At 45.4% G+C, this 17,769-nt stretch overlaps 1 protein-coding gene across 1 annotated transcript in view; it reads right to left on the bottom strand.

Moving 5' to 3' along the window:
• IGF2BP1 (insulin like growth factor 2 mRNA binding protein 1) overlaps positions 1–17,769 on the bottom strand; it is a 76,483-nt gene that overhangs the window by 16,337 nt on the left and 42,377 nt on the right. Inside the window, exons 3-5 of the mRNA XM_048518130.1 lie at positions 5,621–5,669; positions 4,684–4,735; positions 2,263–2,326 (exon numbers count right to left, since the gene is read on the bottom strand). Coding sequence (XP_048374087.1) covers positions 2,263–2,326; positions 4,684–4,735; positions 5,621–5,669 — 165 coding nt within the window. The remainder of the gene's footprint in view (positions 1–2,262; positions 2,327–4,683; positions 4,736–5,620; positions 5,670–17,769) is intronic.

The following is a 17,769-nucleotide window of genomic DNA, read 5'->3' as shown; positions in this document are numbered from 1 at the left end:
GCCCCTGTCAGCATGGCCAATTGGCCATGCTGGCAGGGGCTGATGGGAATTGTAGTTCCTGAACATCTGGAGAGCCGCAGGTTCCCTACCCCTGGCATAGAGGATGAATTGGTGACTAGTTTTGTTCCCAGCTTGATCCGACACAAGTGTTTGCAAGTCAAAGCAGCGGTTCACAGAACTTTTCAAGTGTTCAAGGTTCACAGCGGTTCACAGAACTTTTCAAGTGTGACCCACTTCAAGTGCACTACTGCTCAGGAACCAGGGATCACCTACTGGTGATCCCTGGCCCCAAGGTGATCCGGCTGGCCTCTACAAGGGCCAGGGCTTTTACAGCTCTGGCCCCTACCTGGTGGAACAGGCTTCCAGGTGAGATCAGGGCCCTGCGGGATTTACAAAGTTTCCGCAGGGCCTGTAAAACAGACCTGTTCCGCCAGGCATTTGGCCAGCCGGGATGATATCAACTGCAACAAAAAGCAAACATCTAGCCTCCCGTGGGTTCATAAAAGGGGGAATAGAATAGCTGAAGCCATCTTTAGTCTAATTTTATGTATTTTAATTAATTTATATATATGATGTTTTAACTTTATATTTTGTTGGAAACCGCCCTGAGCCTTCGGGGAGGGCGGTATACAAATACAATAAATAAATAAATAAATAATAAATAAACCACAATGCAGTTTTCAGGACCCGCCTGCAATAACGCCATCTGATTCTCTCCATCTCCAACAAAAGCAGCAAGAATCCCTTATCAACCAAGTTTATCTTTTTTAGGTTTAGCTTTTATAAATACAGAGAGTTATCATGCATCAGACTATATTCCATGCCCTAAGCAGAAGCAAACCCAACAACTAAACATTCCATATGGTTGCACTTGACTTCATTTATCTTCTGCCTCTCCCCCCCCCCATAATGTCTCCTCCACTTTATCCACAAAACAATTCTGTTAAGAAAATTAGACTTAGAATGTTTGATATGAGACTGGACTGCAGTTCCCACAAGCTGCCTATAGATGGAGGTGTTGCCATAAACAGTACCTCTTCTTGGGACAACCTGATCCCATCATCTATAAGGGTCTACCTGTAATGACTGTAACTTGAATGCTAACCTCAATATTGCTGCCCTTCGCAGTACTTCTACATATTGTGTTATGGTTAGAGGAGCGAGACAGAGGTTTTGGGTAGGAACAGATCATGCTGTGTTGGTTAAGATTAGGGTTTAACAGATGTGCAGTTTACTGGGCGTAAGTAACCTGTGATCATTATTTTTAATGAGAATGTGAACTGGCAAAAGCCAGTTCAGAACCAAGTGTAACAGTTCTAGGTGTCATGTAGCTTACAGAAGGCTTCACTGCTCTACGTACCCACATAAAATATCTAGGTACCTGAAAATCCTGAGATTTTCTATCTGGGGCTAGTTCCACATTTTGGCTGAGAGATGCCACCTTTGGCACTGCTCACTCACACAATAGCAGACATGTGGAACCAATTTTCCTAGCAGCCGCTTGCAACTTTATCTCTCCCCATCTGAGCACATGGTGGTGGAGTCAACACACACAGGTTCCTCAGGAAGGGCAGCTAGCCCTTCCTGAACTGATGGGAACTGCAACTCTTCTGTGGAAGCATTCTGAGTTACCCGGGGCTAGACACTCTTTCAGCCTAACCTATCTCACAGGGTTGTGATTCTGAGGATAAAGAGGCGGCAGAAAGAACAGTGTAGCAAGGCATTTTGCGGTCCCCATTGTGAAGTAAAGCAGGCTATACACACACACACACAAAATATAATAATAATAATAATAATAATAATAATAATAATAATAATAATAATAATAATAATAATAAGAGGAAGAAGAAGAAGAAGAAGAAGAAGAAGAAGAAGAGGAAGAGGAAGAAGAAGAGGAAGAGGAAGAGGAAGAGGAAGAAGAGGAGGAAAAAGAAGAAGAGGAGGAGGAGGAGGAGGAGGAGGAGGAGGAGGAGTTTGGATTTATACCCCACCTTTCTCTCCTGTAAGGAGACTCAAGGTCCTTTCCCTTCCCCTCCCCATAACAGACACCTTGTGACGTAGGTGGGGCTGAGAGAGAACTGTGACTAGCCCAAGGTCACCCAGCAGGAATATAGGAGTGTGGAAATACATCTGGTTCACCAGCTAAGCCTCTGACACTCAGGTGGAGGAGTGGGAAATCAAACTTGGTTCAGATTAGAATCCACCTGCTCTTAACCACTACACCACTACATCACCGAAAAACTGCAAGCTCTCTTAACTTACTGTCTGGTTTGCTCCCGATTGGCATACGTGACGTTGACAACCGCTGTCTCGCTGTCGGTATTCACTACACAAAGAAAAAAAAGTCTGTTAGTTCAGAGGGAGATTACTTCCAAAAGTATTTATTATGACCTATTTTTTTTTATTTAACATTTCTATGCTGCGTTTCCCCACCACCACTACCACTCAATATATCTTGTGAACCAGAAGGCCTCCTAACACAACAAAAATAAAAAATTATTCCAACGTCACTTCTTCGCTATATAAACAATAATCTCAACAATAATCAACAGCTTAAAACCCAAATGAATTCTCAACGAAGTACCTTACCAAAAAAAAACAAAAACCCAGAAGGAACATTGATTCTACATCAGGTGTCCTGGCATTTGTATCACTGCCGCCGCCGCTGCCCCCCAGCGCTGAGCATGGTTAAGAGCAGCATTCTCAGATTCGATCCCACACTGCTCCACATGAAGCCTGCTGGGTGGCCTTAGGACAATCATAGTTCTCTCAGAACTCTCACTCCACAAAGGCAGGCAATGGCAAACCACCTCTGAACATGTCTTGCCTTGAAAACCCTATATAATGTGGGCGGTCCTGAGGCTCCAGATAAATTCATGGGATCATAATTCCCACTTCGCCGGGGCTGATGGGAATTGTAGTCTATGAACATCTGGAGTGCCATAAGTTCGCCACCATGGCCCTACGGGGTTGCTCTACGTCAACGGTGACAATGGCACTTTCCACTACCCCCACAGCCTCCAAGGTTATGAAATAGGATTAAGCCAAGGCTTAGAATCCCAGTTTGTGAGAAGGAAACGAACACCAGTTTGCCCCCATCACCTGCATTTGGTTACTGACCTGGTACCAAACTTGATGAATTCTGATACCAGGCAAAGATATTCTGAATGTTTTGATCATAGTTCAATTTGAAGAAGAAGAAAAGAAGAAGAGGAAGGAGAAGAAGAGTTGGATTTATATCCCCCCTTTCTCTCCTGCAAGGAGACTCAAAGGGGCTTACAAACTCCTTGCCCTTCCCCCCTCACAACAAACACCCTGTGAGGTAGGTGGGGCTGAGAGAGCTTGGAAGAACTGTGACTAGCCCAAGGTCACCCAGCTGGTGTGTGTTGGAATGCACAGGCTAATCTGAATTCCCCAGATAAGCCTCCACAGCTCAAGCGGCAGAGCAGGGAATCAAACCTCGTTCCTCCAGATTAGAGTGTACCTGCTCTTAACCACTCCGCCAGATGGTCTATCCGTGGCTTAACCTCTATACTTGATGGGTTTGTTAATTCATTCACCACCTTGTTAAGAGTAGGTTTGCTCTGCTATTCTGCCTATGTTAACTTTGGCCCATTTGTCAGTATGTTTACTATACTGGTTCACTTTACTTACACTTGTTTGCAAGAGGCTTTTAACAGTTTTAGTGGGACCACTGCTTTGCATTGCTTCCTCTGTGAGTTTTGGTGAGATCTTAACAGTGATTGTGCTTGTAACTCATCAATGTGTATTCAACCATCTGTGGACTTGAGTGCCACTATCCCGCTTCCCTCTTCTAATGCAGCCCCCTGAACCTCTGTGAAATTTTGTTCTGGGGGAAGGTCAGTGGATGGTCAGGAACAGAATGTGGGGTAAAATGTAACAGTAGGGAGAAATGACCATCCCCTATTCTGCAAACTGCCTTTTTGATTAAGGAACTGCAGTTCTGTGTTGCCCCAAGAACCTCTGGGCTTGAAGGGTGGGATATAATTGTCTTCCCAAATCAGGAACAGTGCTCTTTATGGAGGAAGAAGAAGAAGAAGAAGAAGAAGAAGAAGAAGAAGAAGAAGAAGAAGAAGAAGAAGAAGAAGAAGAAGAAGAAGAAGAAGAAGAAGAAGAAGGAGGAGGAGGAGGAGGAGGAGGAGGAGGAGGAGGAGGAGGAGCAGCAGCAGCAGCAGCAGCAGCAGCAGCAGCAGCAGCAGCAGCAGCTTGATTTATACCCCACCTTTCTCTCAAGTAAGGAGACTCAAGGTCCTTTCCCTTCCCCTCCCCACACAGACACCTTGTGATGTAGGTGGGGCTGAGAGAGAACTGTGACTAGCCCAAGGTCACCCAGCAGGAATGTAGGAGTGCGGAAACGCATCTGGTTCACCCGATAAGCCTCCGCCACTCAGGTGGAGGAGTGGGGAATCAAACCCGGTTCTCCAGATTAGAATCCACCTACTCTTAACCACTACACCACGCTGGAATGGTGGAAGAGGAAGGATACATAGGAGCCGAACAACTGCTTCAGTTTGTGCCCATTACAAACAAATGGGAATATCTTCTGACATCTCTATGCGACCAATGACAAAACCCCTGTTGGAATTCAGTGATACAGTTCCTGGATTTTGCTTCGAGACTCCCTCCCATAAGTTTTCTAAACATTTCCATGGAATCTCTTACCTTGTTCGCAGTTTTCCACAGTACCATACTGAGCAAGCAAACCATCCAGAACCTAACCAATTTTTTTTTAAAAAAAAGAAGGGGGGGGAGAAATTGTGTTATGTGGAATATTCTTGCCAGACACAGTTATAAACAGCAGACATATTCAACTACTGGTCCTGACTGGGAATAGAGGGGATGCAGAAAGTTAGAACAGTCCAGCTGTTACCAGGTTTCCACTGTGTTGGGGACAGTTGTACTAAGAGCAGGGGCGTACCGGCCAGGGGGAATATGAGGTCAAATGTCCCCAGGCTGTGGCCATTTAGTCAAGTGGGGTGCACTGAGCTCCATTTTCCCTAGATACGTCTCTGACTAAGAGCAAACATCAGTAGCCCCTGAACTCCACAACTACCTCTAGGCATACCTGTTCTGCCACCCACCCCCTGCCCAGAAAACCTTCTACCTCTGAGGCCCCTTCCGCAAAGCAAATGTATAGTTGGGATAAAGAAACCTGCTCTCCTGTTTTCGCATTCACATGTATCTGTGAAGGCAGCAATCGGAGTCCACAGAAACAATCCAGGTTGCTGTCGCGCCTTCACATGGAGACGCGTCTATTTTTAAAAATTACTTTCCACACATGCGTAGCTACGCAGGCATGCACAAATGAGCCTCCACAGCCCTGCTGACATCCCCCAATACAAACAGCTGCTCCTGCGTAGCTACGCAGATGCAAGCTGCAAAATACAGTTTTAAGGAAAAGGGAGGCAAATAAAATGCCGCTTGCCTGGCCGTTCACTCGCAAGCGGCTGCAACCCGTTTTTTTTAAAAAAAGGATTGCTTCTTTAATGATTTTTTAAAAACCTAGGTTGAAGGTAATAACATGGAGCAGACTCGTTTTGGGGGCGGGATCTGTGCAAGGCAGATTCTAGACCACAGACGTTCCAGTCACCTTACTTACCTCCCATCGCAGCTGAGGAGGGATGTTTCGTATCTGAATCTTGCGGCTCCTAAAATAAACAGGGGAGAAGTTTAGATTTCTGCCCCATTGTTTGAAGCTATGTCAGAGATTCGACTTCAACTGACTTTTAGTAGGCAGACCCACGAGACATAAAACAAAGTACAAAACGGAGCAAAAAAAAAATCTACACGCTTCTTAAAGCAAAACTTGAAACCAGGACAAAACACATCAGACCAGAAACAAAGAGGTGAACGAGCTTCCCTTAAGATCTTATCCCCATGGTGACGAACCTTTGGCACTCCAGATGTTATGGACTACAATTCCCATCAGCCCCTGCCAGCATGGCCAATTGGTGTCTTTCTAAATAGATAGATCGACCGTATATTTCAGATAGAATTCCAATTGGCCATGCTGGCAGGGGCTGATGGGAATTGTAGTCCATAACATCTGGAGTGCCAAAGGTTCGCCACCACTGTCTTATCCTGATCACCTCCAACAAAAATTCAGCTGTTTTTCCAGTTATCCCACCGTCACTGTTATTCAGCAGGTGTATTGTCTTTATATGCTCAGAACAACCTATTTTATTCCCTAGTGCCGGGGCAAGTAATGTCAGACATAATGTATGATGAAGAGATGGGCTTATAACTCAGTGTCAGAGGAAGTGTTTGCAGAGAAGGCTAGCAACTCCAGGTTCAGTGGCTAGCAACTCCAATTAAAAATATTCCCAGGACCAGAAAGACTTTTCGATCCCTGAAATTGTACAAAATGGACAATACTGACCAGCAACAACCAAAACAACTCTGTGTACTCTACATATTTTCGTCTTGGAAGGAATTCTATCTGAAATATACGGTCGATCTATCTATTTAGAAAGACGCCATGGTGTAGTGTTTAGTTAGGGTCCCTTCTGCACAGCTCTGGGAGAGTGAGTTGCAAGCAGGACAAAGTAACCCGCACTTCTGATGTCCCGTTCACATGCCTCTGTGCAAGCAGTGAACGGAGCCCACGGAAGCAATGCAGGCTGCTGTCGTGCCTCTGCAGAGAGGTCCGTGTTTTATTTTTTTAAAAACCCTCACTTCCCATGCTGCGTAGCTGCGCAAAGGGGACCTTTAAAAACCGGGAAGCAATTACGAACGTTCGCTCGCGAATCCGCGTTACAACTAAAGAATGGCAGATAGTGTGATTCTTGAAAAACCTGGATGGGGGAAGGGAATGGAGCGGACACACATTAGAAGTGGGATCCGTGTGAAACCCCCCCCCCATGGGTTTTATCCCATGGTTATCCTGTGTTTAAAGGGCCTAGGATCAATTCAATTCAATTTATTACAGTCAAAGACCAGCAAATTACAGGCAGGGACCGACAAATTCTATACAGCAAATTACAGTCAAGGATCAACAAATTCTATAGACACTCTCAACCTTGTAATTCCCAGTGTAATTGTAATATATAAAATACTCTAAAATCAACACTGAGGCCTAATTTGTTTCACTTGTCCCATACATACGGTAACTTAGCGTTAACTTTTTTTCCTGGAAAGAATTCATAGTCTCTGCAGCCTTTTTTTCCTGACATTATTAGTAAATTTAGCCCTTATTACCTAATCCCGTGATGATGGCTTCCATTTATTTACCGTAATCCTTTTCCCTTGCCTGCAATAACTTGCATATCAAACTCTGGATGATCTTTTATAAACAGTTTTAAGATAGTGACCACCATCACATTCTGTTACCACATCCTTCGATATCGCCATAAACTTTTAATCCTAAATAGAGTTATGGCCTTCTGGGGCCATTAACTTCAAAGGTGGTCTTAGATGTGGAACAGGTTCTTTGACCCAGTCTCAAAATTATCCTGCAAAATAGATTATTTGATACCTTTTTGAAAACGTTGGTCAGAACATAAGCTGTAACAATATCGGTTTTCATCAGGCAAGGTTTTGGGTCTCGCAGAAAACCACATCCTGGAGAGCCAAGGCATCGTTCAAACTCCTCTCCTAATGCTTTAAGGATTCGGGATCTGGATCCTCGTCTCCTACAACCCTCTTGAGCTTTCTGAAAATGGCATCCGTCGGAAGGAGATGGGGCGCACAAAATTACACTCGGAAAGAGTCAGTGAGAATCTCAGGGGATCAATAAAGAGAGAGAGGATCTCTATAAAGGGCCTAGGGGTTGTCTATAAAACATGCTCTCGTTTTAATGGCTTGGGAAGATTGAGGCCGAGGGGGGAAAAAATAAAAACAAAGATTGGCAGCAAAAGATTATGAAAAGGGCTCAAAGGACAAGGGCGACTAGCTACACTTCTTTTCTTTTCTCATTTCACTCTTCCCAAATCCTGCCTCCCGAAATAGAATCTTTGGGAATTTTCAATGCCAAAATTAACCCATTCCGCTACAGCAGCTGCTGCACGCAACTACAGGTGGATTGTGGATGCTGCCTCCGCCTAGCTGGACATTCCTGAATTCGCCAAGCGGCTGTAATTTAGGGGTGATGAAATGTAAATACCGTAATAGATCCTTGGTCATGTGGGGCACAACCTGCTGTGACTATTTCACGCATGCAATCCCATAGTTTATCTCTCCGTGTCCGTCACATCCTAGGAGTTCTGCAGCCGGCCGATCATCTCCTCCCCATCCCAAATTCTGAAAGGAAACACCAGCTCTATTTGAAAGACCGGGTACAAGCAGGGCTCAAAAGGCATTGCAGAGACGGCCATTCCAAATTGTTTTCTCTTGCTCTCGTGGCACGGTTCATGGCGCCCAGAGCTACATCCTCCTGGGACCACTCAAGGAAATGGCCTTAGAGGGGCACACTTCTGTTTAGGACTGCATGCATTTGTAAAAAGCAACTGGGGCTCAAGAGGTTCTGAAAGTCAAAGTCAATCGTGTAGGGTTGGATTAGGTGGCTTCAAACTGGGTTAGGAACATTCATGAAGAAGAAGTCTATCAGCGGCTACTAGCCACGGTGAGCAAAAGGAAACCTCCACATTCAGAGTCCATAAACTTCTGAATACCAGAGATAGGAAGGAACATCATCAGTGACCTCTGGATCTATTTGTTGGCTCTCCAGGGCAACTGGTTGGCTGGCTACAGTGTGAAACAGGATGCAAGAATAGATGGGACAACGGGTTTGATCCAACAAGGCATCTCTTACGTTTTAGGCAGGACATCTGACCAAATCACAGTGGCGTAGCTTCCATGGGGAAGGGTGGGGTCAGGCGCCCCAGGCGGACACCGTCGGGGTCATGTGAGAGGCAGAAAATCACCCCCACACCCCTACTCCTTTCTCCCTCACTCCACCCCGCCAGGCCTGGCAGAGGCTTCTGCCAGGCCAGTCTCATCTGGCCAGGCCAAGCACCCTTGCCCGGCCCCACCCTGCCAGGGCCGGTGGAGGCCACTGCGTACGCCCCTGCCAGGCCCTGCTCCACCCCGCCAGGGTCAGAGGAGGCTGCTGTGTGAGACTCTGCCTGGCCCGCCAGACCCCACTGCCAGCTAAGGTAAGTGGGCAGATGCCCCATGGGGGGCAGAAAACTCAGAGTCTGCCCCAGGCTCCATTTTCCCTAGTTATGCCCCTGACCGCCTGTCTCAGAATCATAAAACTAGCCCAACACTTTGGAGTATGAAAGTTGAAGCTCAAGCATCTCTGAGAGATGGTTGTCCAGCTCCAACTCCTCTTCAGGTAATGCCAATGACCAGAACATGGACTTGTCAGACAAAGGGACCAAGAACTCAGATGTGGACAGGCCCGAGCACCTGAAACCACCACAGAAGAAAGCTGTTGAGATATCCCCAGGAGCCCACTGATGTGCTTAAGTAGCCCCAGGAGTCTAAGTCAACCCTTTCAATGTGGGGTACAACCCTGGCTTCTGACTGGGACTTGGACTCTTGACCCCAGAGCCCACTGCAGCACCTGAGCTCACCCCCAACTGACCTCTCAAGCCTCTCAAAGCCCTGAATCACCGCGACTCTATGGCCCTTTCCACATAAATCACCTAAAACATCTGTAAAACGTTTTCAACCCCCATTTACCACAATGTTTGTCTGCACTCACCCCCTCAAAATGATTCATGACTGCCATTGGGTTCCCCCCACTTTTAAAGTTATTTGTTGAATCAATGCATCTTGCTGCGATTCTCTTTTACATAAAATAATATGTAGCATTAATTATGGTATCTCCTGTGTATAAATTAATTGTTTATAATGCACCTAATTTGGCCCACATTTAATGTTATAATGCATACGATGACAATACACTCATGAAGACTTCAGTGTGCATAAAGTTTAGTGTTATAAAGTTTAATTTTATATTCAATTATGTCGGTAGTCTAGTTTTTGTCCAAATTATGTTATTTTATTAGCATTGGGTAACTTATAATTATGCTTGGGGAAAATGAAGAGAGCATATCCAAGTAGATCTACTTAAAAATAATGACGGACGAGTGCAATATGATCTTGCTCATTGGCAGAATAAATGAGGACATCATCCCAATACAGTACGACTCCTTTGAATAAAAACTCTTGTAAGACCTCGTTTATGAGGCTCATGTACATCCCGGGAGCTCTGGACAAACCAAAGGGCATCACTTGGTACTCAAACTGACCATAACGGGTGTTAAAGGCAGTTAAATGTTCAAAGCCTTCAGCAATGCAAACTCCTGAATAGGCTTCACGTAAATCCAACTTGGTCAAAATCTTGCCCTCCCCCAGAGAAGCCAAAGGATCCTTAATGAGGGGAAGCAGGTATTTGTTGGAGGCAGAAACAGCGTTTAAACCATGATAATCCGTGCATAAACGAAGGGAGCCATCCTTTTTCTTGACAAATAAAATCGGAGCCGCAAAAATACTTTCGATTGCTTTCCAAATAAATTGGCGCGCCAAATCCTTATCCAAGAACTCCCGCAAGGCAACATCCTCCAAACGACTCATCGGGTACAATCTGCCTTTGGGGAGTTTGGTTCCCAGCAACAGTTCAATTTTACAGTCAGTTGGCCTACGCGGGGGCAACATCACATTCGGCCTCCTCAAATACACGATGCAAGTCTTGGAATGGCTCAGGAATGCAAGATCCAGCAATCCCCTGGGCATTAGAGACAGGTGAAGGGAATGCAGACTCTGCAGGTTTAGACAATATATGGTCACCCCAGGGGGGTTCTGTAAACCGTACGATGCGATCCACCTACTTGATGATAGGATCGTGGTCTTGCAGCCAGGACATGCCCAACACTACAGGGTGTTTAGCTATGGGAACCACAATAAAACTGCGTCATTCCCAGTGTTGAGCACTTTGGAGTAAAACTTTTTCCATCTTGAACATGGGTGCCACCCCCACCCCACCCCACCCCCAGTGGGATCCCATCCATTTGGAAAAAGTGAATGGGTTGTCGAAGGGGAATAGTATGTAAACCCAATCCTTCTACCACCGACGGGTGCATAAGACAATGAGAACAGCCAGAGTCAATAAGAGCAACAGAGGGGTTGGTGTAGCGCCCAGACTTGTAGCAGAGTCGTCCCCGTCGTAGGTGGCTGATTTGTTGGCAGGTATAGCAACTGCTTTAGCTGTACCTTTCTTAGTGCTTGGGGTTTTTGCTGTTGGAGCCTTAGTAGACTGAGATGACTTGGGTAAGGATTTGGGTGCGCCCGGTTTGGCTGGGCAAGCTGCTGTCATGCGGCCATGCTCTCTGCAACACAGGCACAAGCCTAGATGTCATCTCCGGGCAGGTGGTTGAGTGAGAGGTGCCGTAGGTTTACAAGGCGGAAGTACGACAAGGGCCAACAGGTTTAGATTCCAACACTTTGAAGCGCCAAAGCCAGATATCAGCATTCACTGCCATAGTGATCCATTTCGCCAAGCACATCGGCTCGCCTCTCATAAGGATCCATTCTTGGAGCTTTGGGTTTAGACCTTCTGAAAAGGCAATAGCAAACATCTGGTCAGGCCAATCAGAAATCCGGCTTGCTGGAATATTCTGCACAAAACATAGAGCCTTGTCTCAGATTTCTAATGTCCTGTTTGGCCTATTCATCCATGTGGGATTGTTCAAACCATTCACAGAGGGTCAGCAGAAAGAGAGGTAATGTGAGCTCTGGAGCAGCCCACATACCATTCCGTTGCATCACCCTTAAAGGTAGTAGCCATATCTCGAACTCGCTCACCATCATTGCGGTAGTACTGGTCAAAATCATGCATATAGGTATCGACCTGGATCAAAAAGTAGGGTAGTTTTGGGGGGTTACCATCAAACCATACAGACGACTTAGGGCGAATTGCAGGTACCACCAGGGCCCGCTGCACATATTGATAAGGTATGCCCATATGAAGTAATTGCTGATGATGATGGGGCATCTGCTGCGGAACGAAGGTACTGAGGGTCCTGGGGATCATTTGTGGAATTGATTGTGGAATGGGAGCACTCCGGACGTGAGCACTCTGGGATGGATTGGGGTAGGCTGAGGCGAGGTCTGCGCAGGTTTGCTTATGGAAGCACGGCGAACCGACTGTGATGCAGAACTTTGCCGGCTGCATTCCAACACCTTCGCCTCTGTGCTCTAGCCTCCATTTGTTCCAGCTTAATTTGCACGTCGAGCAGTTGTAGTTCCAATTCCCTACGACCGGTTCTGTCAGACCCCTCCGAGTCACACCGAGATGGCACTTCCGAGAAGCGCAATCCCCGACCCACAGACATTCTCGCTGGAATATCCGAGCGGTTGACTTTGGCAGAGCACCTCCGGGAAAATTGGTGGAGAAACTAACACTCATTTGTTTGTAATCCACAATCTGCGTAGAATGGCCTCCACCCGGATTCAGTAGTGAAGGTTCTGTGGGCACCGAGAAATCCACCAAGGGGCCCCCGCCAGTGTCCGTGAAACGATAATCTGATGGAAGCATGGTCAGCTGGTGATCTCGAGTCACAGAAGGAGGCAAGTCAGCCGGGATGTCTATCCCAGGGTCGGACCACGTTAATGGATCGTAGGATGAGCCACCAGTAGCTCCGAGAAGCTGTGGTCCCAGATCAATTCCACTTGCCACTCACAACACCGGGCGAGAGGACTGAAGAACCGGATGCCGCACCCACCTGGCCACCGGTCCCGATTCAGTTTGATAGCCTTCAAACGCATTACCGAATTCCTCCCTTGCAAGGTCCTGCAAACCAATCTCTCCCCTCAGGTATTTCCCAGCACGTATGGCTGAGAGAGATTGTTTAGTGTCCTGGTCAGGACACAAAAGGGGAAACTCTGATGAATCCCGAGAATCAGAGCCTTGAAGGAAAAAAACATCCAACTCCTCCTGAGTTGGTTCCATGATAAAAGATGAAAAGGGAGAGACGTCTTAATGTCAGAACATCCTTAAACCAGTCAATTGAAACAGTTGTTGATGAACAATGGTTCCTTTGTTGCAGGTCAGAATAGTCCAGTACAGTACAAAGACATCTCTGGCTGCCCCAGCCAGGATGTATCTATTTTAAAGCAACCAACATGCCCATTGCCCACACCCTCCATACAATCATCCCACAGCTGCACTACAGACCAGAGTATTTGGCCTTCACTAGCTGAGCGGAGGAGAGATAAGCAGTCAGGAAGCAACCGAAGAATAGCTTCAAACAGCAGATTCACACAGACCAGAATTCCCATCCCCCAGTACTCGGGCCACCCCAACAGCATTTCTCCTGGCCACTATCGCTGAAGCCATGGATCTTGCAGAAAGTACCAGGGTGTCCAGAGTAGGATCAGCTATGAAGGAAGCGGCTATCCTGACTATCTAGGCCAGAGATGGTGCCAGAGGTGCCTCTCGGTGGGCACGTGCAAACAGAGTCCCCCCCCCCTCCCCACACACACACATCTAGGCTGGCCTAGGCTGCTGGGCTCGATTATTAGCATTAAACTTAAGACCTAGTTTTGGGGAAGCAGTGTAGGTAACCCTGTTAAGTGCTGTTAAACCCCACTGATTTTCATGCAAAGAACTAAAGTGCAATCCTTTTCCTGGGAGTAAGCTCGGTTGCTGGCAATGGGGCTTGCTTCTGATTAAACCCTCCTAGGGTCATGATTCACCCATTGGAAGAGTTGCATGGTTGCTTCAAAGCAAAGCCACTGACTACCACCAAGCTTACTCCCGAGTAACGCATGCCTCTGAGCCAACCGTTTCAACGTTGAAGGCACACTGATATTGCTGAAGATGTTTTTCGGTTTAGCCAAAATATTTGTTTTCACCTCAAAGCAGGGGAAGTTGCCTATGATGAGAAGGAAAGATATTGCCACTGGTCCCTGAAAGGCACATTATACAAAACTGAGATGGAAAAGACCCCTCCCTCCAGCAAGCCTGGCCTAGCATACTTGTCCGACCATGCGGCTGAAACAACATATTTGAATCTTTAAAGATTTTAGTTGAACAACTGCACTGCTGAAATCGATGCAGGCTTGTGGTCCACACTAACAATGCAACCTTCTGCACAAAGAACACCCCCAAAGAGCAAAGTTGGAGAGCAATAAGAGATGTTGAGTAAAGAGATTCTATTTCTGTGCTCTGAACTGCATCTTCCTTCTCTGGCTGGGGTAGGAATTGGTTATAGACACATGTTTTCCTCGATCAGCTTAAATCCTTCTGACCCCCTTCCTATAGCACGGCATTCTTTGCATTCCAGACGCCTTAAACAATGGCTCCTCCATTCATTCAGGGACACCGAACAGCATTCAGGCTACAGATTTCGTTACAATTTCCATCCCCCACTTTTTAAAAAAAGGAAGGGGAGGGGGGAAACTCGTGAAAACGAGACAAAAATCTTTGTTTCCCATCCCTACCCCTACCCCCTCCATCCCAACCAGAAACACATTTCTGGTTTCTTTTTCATTTTATACTAAAAGACATTCTTAGACTACCGAACGTATCTTTAAATTTTGTGGAGTTTTTTTTTAAAGGCTAGTTTAAACAATCATTTCAGTGTTTGTAGAATTCTTGGTGCATCCACAAATATGGGGAAGTGTGAGACGAAAAAAAGAATTGCACGGAGAATATTTAGAGTGCATCCACATGGCAAGGATTCTCACGGCCACCACAAAATGCAGAGGCCTTCACACTGAAAATAAAGAAAATCACAGTTTTGTGTTCACTTCCCTCCATCAGCCACCATTTTATCTGCAGTTTGCCTCCGGCATGAAAAGCTTTTTCCAGGTACTCTAAAATGCTATTGCACTGTGGCGTTGTAAATAACCATCTAACGCCACAAACAATTACTGAATTCCCAACTTTCATTTAAAAATCTCCACCTGTTTTTGTTGTGGAGTATAACAAAAGGGTCAAGAGACTTTTAAAAAAATATGAAAACAAGGTTCAGAGGAACTAGCGGATCATGGCAGCAGGACATTGTAATATTATTTCGCTATAGCGATCTGAACACCAGTTCTAAAAAGGAAAGTTCTAAACAGCAGTTCTAAAAAGGAAGAGAAGAAACTTTTTAAAAAGTTCTCTCATGGTAGTCAAAATTACATATGCATTTATCACACATTAAAATCATCTACACATATAAAAAGCCCTCAGTAGCCTACCTCATACATACAAAATAACCCTTTACAGTAAACAGAAGGGTCCAACAGGACACTTTTTTGACCCTAACAGACATGTTTGGCCCAACAGCCTTCCCCAACGGTCAAAAGTAATACATTAATGTAGTGTCAAGCTTCCGGACTACAAATAGCAGTTATAAAGCCTTTTTAAAAATGACTGAGACCAATTACTTATAAAAAAACAAAAAGGGAAAAAAGACCATCAATTAGTTGTACATTAGGTGGCTCTTTAAACATTTTCTTCACCTTCTAGGTATTTAATCTATGGATCGCTGTGTGGTATCTCTGGACTTTCCTTTTTAATTCAGAAAGAGTCAAATCACACACACACACACACACAAATGTACAAAGTATTGCTCATACACATAGTAATAGGGTTGTCTGAACCTCAGTGCTCACAAACAAAACCTTGGCCCCTTCCGCACATGCAGAATAATGCACTTTCAACCCACTTTCAATGCACTTTGAAGCTAGATTTCACTGTGTGGAATAGCAAAATCCACTTGCAATCAATTGTGAAAGTGGATGGAAAGTGCATTATTCTGCATGTGCGGAAGGAGCCTTGGGGGCAAGGACACAAAGTGGGGGTGGGGGGGCGTGCGACATCACTGACATCACTACATCATTTCCAGGGAAAACCCACAAGAGGCTTAGGGCAGCTCTAGGAATTGCTGGAAACTCTGTGATCAAACCTGGCCTGGCAATTTTACTTTTCTCACAGTTGGCAGGGTGTCCCATAAATGTTCTGTGACATCAGAGCAACTCAACAAGTAGGCAGGGTTGGATGAGACAGCTGATTTTTAACCGGTTAAAAATCCTGTTGTACTGTTTAGTTGGAATCGATGACTGATCAACCTCCACGTGCATTATTCTGTGTGTGCGGAGGGGGTCTACACTTGCACATAAAGCAGCAAAGTAGTGCAGCCAGCATGTATACCTTTCCATCATAATTTTGTAGCATCAATGATTGAGCATGGAGCGCATTTGTGCAATCTTCAAGATGGAAACACCTCTGAACCAAGTCAAGTGTGGACCATCAAGTCACCATACTTGCACGGTAGAACAAAGAAGACACTAACTCCAGTCTCAGAACCAACCCGGCAAACACAATAAGCTTGGTTTTTTAAAATGTGTTTCCATGTGGCTACTGAAGATGAACAAAAAAATTATGAAAACACTGAAGACCATAATCAAACTGCAAGAAATGTAAGAAGTTACAGAAAATGAAGATTATATCGAAGGTTTTATTTGTGCCATGATTATGCAAGAAGACATAACAACATAAGAAAGAGCCTGCTGGATCAGACCAGAGTCCATCTAGTCCAGCACTCTGCTACTCGCAGTGGCCCACCAGGTGCCTTTGGGAGCTCACATGCAGGAGGTGAAAGCAATGGCCTTCTGCTGCTGCTGTTCCCGAGCACCTGGTCTGCTAAGGCATTTGCAACCTCAGATCAAGAAGGATCAAGATTGGAAGCCAGAGATAGACTTCTCCTCCATAAATCTGTCCAAGCCCCTTTTAAAGCTATCCAGGTTAGCGGCCATCACCACCTCCTGTGGCAGCATATTCCAAACACCAACCACATGTTGCGTGAAGAAGTGTTTCCTTTTATTAGTCCTAATTCTTCCCCCCAGCATTTTCAATGGATGCCCCCTGGTTCTAGTATTGTGAGAAAGAGAGAAAAATTTCTCTCTGTCAACATTTTCTATCCCATGCATAATTTTATAGACTTCAATCATATCCCCCCTCAGATGTCTCCTCTCCAAACTAAAGAGTCCCAAACGCTGCAGCCTCTCCTCATAAGGAAGGTGCTCCAGTCCCTCAATCATCCTCGTTGCCCTTCTCTGCATTTTTTGTATCTCCTCGATATCCTTTTTGAGATGTGGCGACCAGAAGTGAACACTGTAAGACAAAAATAGCTTTAAAAAACACAGTCCTGGTTGGAGAATTCAGCATGTCAAGAATCTCAGATCTGTTTGTTTTTAAAACAAGTTTCCAGCTTGAATGGCATCAAAGAGTTGACTGGAAGTATCTGTACACCTCTCAGTATAACCTCAGAAGGCAGAAGCTGAAAGAGATCCCAGAGGGGTTGGTTCTAAGGTGTCAAACTCTGGTCCTCCAGATGTTCATGGACTACAATTCCCACCAGCCCCTGCCAGCATGACCAATTGGTCATGCTGCCGGGGGCTGGTGGAAATTGCAGTCCATAGTCCACACTTGAATTAAGAAGATTCTTTAGACAAGAATTGTTTCTAATTTTATTTATTGCAAATTGCTGGCAGCAGGACCCACTTAATAAATGCAGGAAATGTTTTCTCACAATTGTTACATAGGCAGACAAGATCACTTAACATGATCCCCTAATGTCCTTTAATCATCCTGCTTTGCTCCATCATTGTTGTAAAAAGAATCAATTATCTATTCTTTTGATACATTCATGAATCTGAAGACTGAGATTCTAATTCACATTAGCAATGCTGAGCATGAAACCAGAATGTAATCTTGTGGCTTTGGTGCATGTCTACCAGCTGTTGATGCATCCTCAGTTTGCAAACACAGCACACTATCCATATGCAGTTGTTGGGCAAACAAAATGCTAG

The sequence above is a fragment of the Sphaerodactylus townsendi genome, linkage group LG15 (genome assembly GCF_021028975.2).
Source record: "Sphaerodactylus townsendi isolate TG3544 linkage group LG15, MPM_Stown_v2.3, whole genome shotgun sequence".
NCBI classification, from domain to species: Eukaryota; Metazoa; Chordata; class Lepidosauria; order Squamata; family Sphaerodactylidae; genus Sphaerodactylus; species Sphaerodactylus townsendi.
The sequence above is the reverse complement of the archived record's forward strand: the minus strand, read 5'-3'. Positions and strand labels throughout refer to the sequence as shown.